The sequence below is a fragment of the Lampris incognitus genome, chromosome 3 (genome assembly GCF_029633865.1).
Source record: "Lampris incognitus isolate fLamInc1 chromosome 3, fLamInc1.hap2, whole genome shotgun sequence".
NCBI lineage: Eukaryota > Metazoa > Chordata > Actinopteri > Lampriformes > Lampridae > Lampris > Lampris incognitus.
Genome location: NC_079213.1, coordinates 60867408 through 60875536, shown reverse-complemented (window position 1 = coordinate 60875536; position 8129 = coordinate 60867408). Strand labels below are relative to the sequence as shown.

The 8129-nt window shown below is 42.8% G+C and overlaps 1 protein-coding gene across 1 annotated transcript; it reads right to left on the bottom strand.

Moving 5' to 3' along the window:
* Nucleotides 1–1086: 1086 nt before the first annotated feature.
* xcr1a.1 (chemokine (C motif) receptor 1a, duplicate 1) lies at nucleotides 1087–2565 on the bottom strand. Its single transcript, XM_056276756.1, has 2 exons — nucleotides 2485–2565; nucleotides 1087–2116 (listed from the first exon to the last, which is right to left on the bottom strand). The coding sequence occupies exon 2, from the start codon at nucleotides 2101–2103 to the stop codon at nucleotides 1087–1089; it is 1017 nt and encodes a 338-aa protein (XP_056132731.1). The 5' UTR covers nucleotides 2104–2116; nucleotides 2485–2565.
* Between the last annotated feature and the right edge of the window lie 5564 nt (nucleotides 2566–8129).

The window sequence follows — 8129 nt, the reverse complement described above, 5'->3', positions numbered from 1 at the left end:
TATTATGGATCATAATAGTATTATTTTTGGTGTGTTATTAGAAGATAAAAGATTGGACCTGCGGATCAATGTTTGACTTATTTTAGCCAATTTTTTTTATTCATCAGGCTAAATTTATTAAGACCCCACCCATCTTCATGTGCTACTAGAATGAAACTCAACTCTATATTATAAAGTCTCTGAAATGAATGAAATCAAAATGTGCCAAAGATCTCTATAGATTACTAGAAAAAGATCTGACCAACGTGGTATTTTAAAAACTAACAATCTCTTGGTCCCTCATTATTTACGATTTAGTTATCTTATTGTTATTTTACATTTTATTCTGCTTACTTGATTTATTTATGGTTATTTTATGTTTTATTCTGCTTAATTGATTTATTCATGGTTATTTTATGTTTAATTCTGCTTAATTGATTTATTCATGGTTATTTTATGTTTTATTCTGCTTAATTGATTTATTCGTGGTTATTTTATGTTTTATTCTGCTTAATTTATTTATTTTATGCCTTTTTGTATGGTCTGTGTACATGTTTTACATCTCTTGTGGTGTCTGCTCAGTGTTTTCTAGAGGATGAAACGTTTCCAGTTTTAATGTTTACCTTATTGTTGTAAATGTATCGTTTAAGAAAAAACAACAAAAACTAAACACGGGCAGGCGGATGCACCCTGACATCCGCTATTCCGTCATTTGAGTCCGCGCGGGCCCCAGCGGAGTAGGCTACGGTTCATCAAGACTGAATTGGCCTGGGTGATGATGACGATGACGATGATGATGTGTGTGTGAAGTTTTTATCACCTTATATATGGAAAATGACAATGAACAACAAGACAATTCATTTAAAAGTTTGGACCATCGGCTGTCCCAATGAGCCGTCGAGCACAATAAACCCCCCCCCCCACACACACACACAAAATCAATAGAAAGCAACGCTGAAAATAAACGCAACTTTTGCAAACCATATCACAATTTCTGCAACTTTGCTGAGATGAGTTGTGGCTTCACAAATGCAAAATAAATCAAACAAATATAAACCAATCACAGAGCAACGGATCCTAGAGAACCCGGTGGCACTCGAGCCGTGATTAGGACATCGTCCCGTTCGACTGGACATTTGGCATCCTAATGTGTTGTTCCTCCGCTCGGTTTTGTCGACGGAGCAGTCGAAGCGTGATGGATTTCATGTGGTTTCTGAACTTGACACCGACAAACGCGTAGAAGACGGGGTTGAGGCTGCAGTGGGAGAAAGCCACGAGTCGGCACACGTAGAAGGCGTAGTCGAGGCGCGTGCTCGCCTCACACTCGTGCAGCGGGGGTACCGCTTGGTCCGCCAGCGTCTGCAGAAAGATGACCACACTGTAAGGTATCCAGCCGAGGAAGAACACGGACACAATGCAGAAAATCCGCTTTACTGTCCTGCTCTTCATGTGGCATCGTGTCTTTGCAATTTTTACAAGTATTTGGACATAGCAGAAGCCCATGATTCCAAAAGCAACCAAGAAGAAAATAACCTGCTGGTATGTGCTGACGTATTTCCACAAGTGAACCCCATATTCACAGCCAAAGGAGTCTCCGTCTTTGTGGTGGAACACGATGATAGTGCTGAAGAGTAGGGAAGGCATGGCTGCCCCGATGCTGGTCAGCCACACAATTACAGACACAAGGACTCTGTAGCTGACTTTCTGCATGCCGTGTTCAGACAGCGGATAAACCACAACCAGGTATCTGTGTATGGTCATGACTGTCAAAAACATGATGCTGCTGTAAAACCCAATGAAGAAAACGAAGGTCACCATTTTGCAGAGGATATCTGAGAGTACCCAGCCCCACACGTGGTAAATTGCCCAGAAGGGGAGACCGGCAGTGAATATGAGGTCCGAGATTGCCAGGTTGAGGATGAAAATGTTGGTGAGAGACTTGAAGTTTTCATATAAAGCCAGGATCACAAGGACCAGAACGTTTCCTATGAGGCTCAGGGTGATCACCAAAGAGAAGAAGAGCGGGATGGCAATGGATTCAAATCTGACCACCTCATCTTTGTCACAGACTTCATCGCCATAGTCATCATAGCCATATTCACTGTCATTCAGAGAGGCATTCATGGGTGAATGGGATCTAAAAAGAAATTGTTTGGAAGTGTTTCGTTGTCATTAGCATATTTAATTGCCCATTATCTTAATCATTTATAAAGTTAAAGGAGATAAGATGAGGATTAGTCAATCAATTCTATCAGGTTAGAATATAATGACAGAAACACTCTGGATCTGTTTATGTTGGCGTCCAGGATCTAAACTATATGTTCAGTATATGTCAGAGTGTTAAGTGAGAGAGAAAACATGGATCTAAAGAGAGGACACATGTTAACATAAAGTCTTGTGTGTGAGGACCCCTCATCTATTTTGTTTCCGCTTAAACCGAATGGTTTTAATGAATATGATTGTGTTGTAAAGACAATGATATTGAAAATAAATGAAACGACTTACCTGTTCTTTGAGTAAGTAGTTTGATGGGCGTTGGACTTTCCCTTCACTTAAACACAGCAGAGCGTCTGTAGTGGCTTTTAGCTGGCACCATAGGACAAAGCGACAGTTTCCTCCGTGATATTTTACGTGACGTTTTGTTCCTCTTTCAGCAGTTAGACTTAGACTTAGAAAACTGTAATGTCCCACAAGAGGCAATTTTAGTATAACACAGAACATATAGACACATTAAAAGCACATCAGATAAACAAAACGACATGTATTCCACATCCCCTAGTCCATGTGTTTGCCCGGACTCCCCGGGGCTACCACGTCTTGTTCAACTGAGTTCCTGTCATGTGAATGAATGAGTTTTTTTGCTTGTTTGGTTCTGATCTTGGGGTATCTATACCTTTGACCAGAAGGGAGCTGCCATAACACCACTCAAAGTGGATGGGATATATCCATGCACACCTTGTCTGGCTTTTCGGTCAGCCTGGTCAGGTACAGGTGTTGCAATTATACAATAGAGTGAAAATGTTGTTGTCAGCATCAAAAAAAGTTCAGTTTTCTAAGAAAGCCAGCAGCGCGCTGTGGCCCTTCTTAAATATAGTATCAGCACATTGGTCCCAGGAGAGTTTGTGATCTATAATAACACAGTCACCACCTCAATTTCCTCTCTTCTAATTCCACATAGAGGGGTGGTGGAGCGTCGTATTCTTTGGTCTTGGATGTTTTCAGAGACCTCACACCAGCCAACGTAATCATTTAGAACCAGACTGTTGAGCTGGGGTGCGCAATCTTCTTGTTGCGTATGGAGGATAAGCAACGCTTGACTGTTTTCTCTTAGCCTTTAATGTTAGGCATATTTATTCAGGCAAATACAGCAGGTCTTAGCTCTCTACTACCGACTCCTCCAGCACATACTGTCGCACACTGAGAACGTGGCGACATCGCACCCGAATGTACCGTAATACAATGAGTATGGGCGCCATTAAATAACACAACACCCCCACTCGCTCTTAGCTCATTGGATTACCTGGAAAACAAAACAACAACGAAATAAGGCTTCTTCTTCACCTTGACAATGAGAACACACTCTTTGCACTACTAAGTGCCAAACGTGTCTTGAGCAAACCTCTTTAGCTTTAGCTTGGTGGCGAGCTTTGTCATTACATCAGCAATCATTTGCTCAGTAGGACAGTATTCCAAGATTACCTTTCCATTATGTTTTTCTCTTGTATATACACACAGTGATAAGCGGGATTCTGTACAAAACCATTTTCACTCAAACATGTATGTAACATAGCATTCCAGTTTGTGCCTGACTGCTTTAGACCATAGAGAGACTTCTGCAACTTGCATACTAGCTTTTCACACGTTTCTGACTTTTTCTCATAACCTTCTGGTTGCTCTATATAGATTTCACAGTCAATTGGTGCATGCAAATAGGCTGTCTCAACGTCCATCTGGTGTAAGACTAGCTTCTCCTGTGCTGCCTTCTGCATGACCACTCTTACATTTGTCTTATCAGTTGTGGGTGAGAATGTCTCCTCGTAGTCAGTTCCTGGTTTCTGACTGTAGCCTTTTGCTATGAATCTCGCCTTGTATTTATCTGATCCATCTATGTCACACTTGAGTGTGTAGACCCATCTACCCCCCACTGCCTGTTTACCTGGTGGCAACTGGGTGTGGCTGAAGGTCTCATTCTCCTCCAGTGATCACATCTCCTCATTCATGGCATTTTTCCACTGCCTTGATTTGGTTGATGCTACGGCATCCTGGTAGGTTTGAGGAATGTTGCATACTGCTCTATTACAAGAGTTCACGCATGTTTGCAGTTTGTCCTCTGTATCCTCAGTCTTGAATTCCTGAAGGTAAGCTGGTCTCTTCTTGGTTCGCGGGGGGTTCCTTCTGATTACAGTCTCAGTGACTTTGCCCGGCTGTGTGCGTTCAGTCTGTTTAGGTAAAGTCCCAGAAACTCCACTCTGAACACCCTGACCTGGTACATTTTCCACATTTTAATCAACAACATTTTCTTTGCTGTCATTGACCCTGGTATGTACATTCCTGTCACCATATTCTATGTATGACTCAGGTGTTTGTGTTTCCTTTTCTTTGGCTGTCTTGATTGTGAACTTCACCAACCTGTGCTTTTGGACCCTCTCTGTGTCTGGATAGTACACTACATAAGCTGGGCTGTTTTTATTGTAGCCAATGAAAACACCTTGCTTGCACCTAGAGTCTAGCTTCCCTTTATCTTGCTTGTAAGCAAAACACATTGATCCAAATTTCTGCAGTTTGGATATGTTTGGTTTCTTGCCTGTAAACATCTCGTATGGCGTTTTCTTTGTGCGTCTGCTGTAGCACCTGTTCCTCACATAAGCTGCTGTCTGCATAGTGTAGTTCCATAGCTTATCTGGTAACTCGCTTTCTATCAGTAAGCAACTGCTCATATCATAGAGAGTTCGCCAACCTCTCTCTGCTGTGCCATTTTGGTGGGGTGAATAGGGTGCAGACGTCTCGAGTCTAATCCTATTCTTGGTGAACAGTGCCTGGAAGTCTCGGTTTGTAAACTCAGTGCCGTTATCTGAACGGACACACCTGACTTCTCCGTAAGGTGCTATGTCTGCTAAGAACCTTTCTGTGGCTTGCACTGTATCACCTTTGGACTTTAGAAAATACACCAACATGGTACCTGAGTAGTCATCTGTAAAAGACTGTGCCTATCTGTACCCTTCTATGCTCGGTGTTGGCATGGGACCGGCTAAGTCAGTGTGGACTAGTTCTAAGGGTTTCTTAGTCTTTCGGTCCGACTCCCTATTTCTCGTCTGGGTGAATTTGCCCTGTGTACACACTTCACATAACTGATCTGGTCTGACTGCACTTCCTTTTATCTCAATGCCTTTCACTACACCTTGTAACTTTTGTACGTCTTTGTAGTTACAATGACCCAAAATTTCATGCCAAGTTTGCATGTCGTGACACCCTTTACATTGGTCAACACTCTCAACAGTTGGCAAGTAATACAAATTTCGACTCTCGTGGATGTCAAACCTGCTACTGTCCTCGGTAACCATGCGACTGTCCCCTTTCTTGAAAGCGATTGTCGCCCCTCCGTTTGTTGCTCTTGCCACCGAAAAGATGTTATGTGGGTATGAAGGCATGTACAGTGTATCCCGTAGCTGTGCTTTGTGCTGTCGTCCGGTGTGTATAGTAGACATATCATCATCGTCCATCTTCGTTGTGCTATTCCCCTGCACTTGGTCCCATCGGCTAACTCCACTGAGTGTGTGTCAGGCTGGAATGAGTTGTCGAAACTTTTTAACTTTCCGATGTCGTTCACGATGTGGGATGTTGCTCCTGCATCCACCATGATGACTTTCATCTTCACGTTGTCTGGTGGTCTCTCATTCTTTGTGTGCTTGGCCTTGAAGGGATGGTCTTGGTCACTATTTTCTTCCTCCGCGACTTTTCTGACACCATCTTGTTCCCCCTTTTTCTTGCACAGGGATTCTTGGTATGTATTATTTTTGCAGTAACTTCATCACACTTTTCGAAAAAATGTTCTTGCCTTGTGCCCTTTTATTCCGCACTTGTAACACGTCACGTAGGCATCTTCATCTTTTCTGTTGCTAGCGTGCGTCTTGGTGGGGCCTTGGCCTTGCCTTGCACATGTCTTCATCACATTATCCGTAGATCTTGCCGTGTTCATTTTCTCCGCCTCTTCATAGACCCGTAGTCTTCTTTTAAAGTCTGCGAACGTAACGTTATCTTTGTTTTGTGTTATGCGGCTTAAAAGAGTCTGATAGCCCGCCTAGTATCATGGCTATGATCAGTCCATCACTCATGGTCTCGCCTGCATCTCTCAGAGCCTTAATGAGGTTCTCCGCCCTTATGTAGTCGGTAACACTCGTTGTCCACCATGCATAGCTTGGTCAACGACGTGTATAAATGTATTACCGGCGGCTTGCTTTTTCCGAAATAATGTTCTTTCAGTATTCTCAGAGCCTTCCTGCCATCATCAGCGGCTTCATGTCTTATCAGCAATAGGCTTTTATCATCTATCAGTCTTATTAGCTCAGCATAGCAATCAGCATTCTTCCTCCTATCTTCAGCTAACTGTTCTTCGCTAGCGTCGGTGGGCTCACGTAAAATAGTCTCTTTTAGCTTCAGAGTATGTAAGCAGCCTAGGAATCTTGTTCCCCAAAGTTCATACTTATCTTCGGATCCGTCGAACAAAAGCTGTGGTGCCAAGACTCCGGTTGCTCCGCTTGCGATTTTGCTAACGCGCTAATTTTACCGTGGCCTACTAGCTTGCTCTACTTTTTCTTTGCTAAGCTAGCTTGTTAGCTTCATTGGCTAACGCATAATACGTCGCGTAAAACTTCTTCCAATAATATAAACACAGATTAAGAAACTCTGTGATATAAACGCTCACTTACCTCCAAGCTGGTCCACATAGCCTGTAGAAGTTCCGTGTAATACTTCGCGTTAAACTTCTTCCGGAATGCTAGCTTGTGTCCAACTCTGCCTGGGCCCATAACCTGTTGAGCTGGAATGCGCATCTTCTTGTCGCGTATGGAGGGTAAAAGCAAAGCTTAACGCGGTTTTCTCTTTAGCCTTTAACGTTAGACATATTAATTTAGGCAAATACAGCAGGTCTTAGCTCTCTACTACCGACTCTTACAACACACACTGTCGCACACTGAGAACATGGCTACGTCACATCCGAATGTACCGTAATACAATGAGTAAGGCGCCATCAAATAACAACACTTAACACAGACCATGCTTGACATCATCCTGCTCTAATAAGCTGACCAAGGCGGTGACATCTGCAAACCTAATTATATGGTCTCCAGGGTGTCTGCTGTGACAACAGTCTGTGTATAAAATGTATAGCAAAGGTGCAGCACACTGCCCTGTGGTGTACCAACAGAGGTGTTGCTTCCCCTTTGAGATCTGTCTATAAGCAAATCTAGAATTAGTTCTGTGTCCCAACTGCTCTTTCACTGTGTCAGCAGGATTAATGGTGGATTGTATTAAATGCAAAAGCGAAATCTACAACGAGAACTCGTGCATGCGTTTTGCAACCCTCCAAATGCATATACAGAAAGGTTAAAGCGTTACACTGGCATCGTCTGCATTGTGTGTGTTCTCCATCCCAGCATTGTCGGTCCCTTGCCAAGCAGGGATGTTGTCGCAGGAATGAATGAATTCAGGACTGGGCCCATCATACACCAACATCTCTCTCACAATCCCATATTGGATCTTTGTTATTCTTTCAACGGAATTATATGACACTTAGCAAACTGAGGCAGAACAACGTGGGCTGGGGGAGACCCTGATTATATTTCTTGCTCACATTTTGAGAAAAGGGGCATACTCTAATGGTGTTGCCCCAACAAAGGAAATTGTCATTGAGTCAGTATCACCATAGAATGCCTTTCAACCCTCACAATACTCAAACATTTTGGTTTTAATTTCCCGTTTCCTTTATGTCTTATCATAAATAGTAGACACTCATGTTGCAGAAATATATATTAGTTGAGCTCCCACACCTATTTTCAGATAATTTCCAGCCAATATTCGGTGAATAACCCATAAGATATGTCCTCGCCCCTGTCATGGACATATACAGATTCAGACAACTTTATTTATCACAG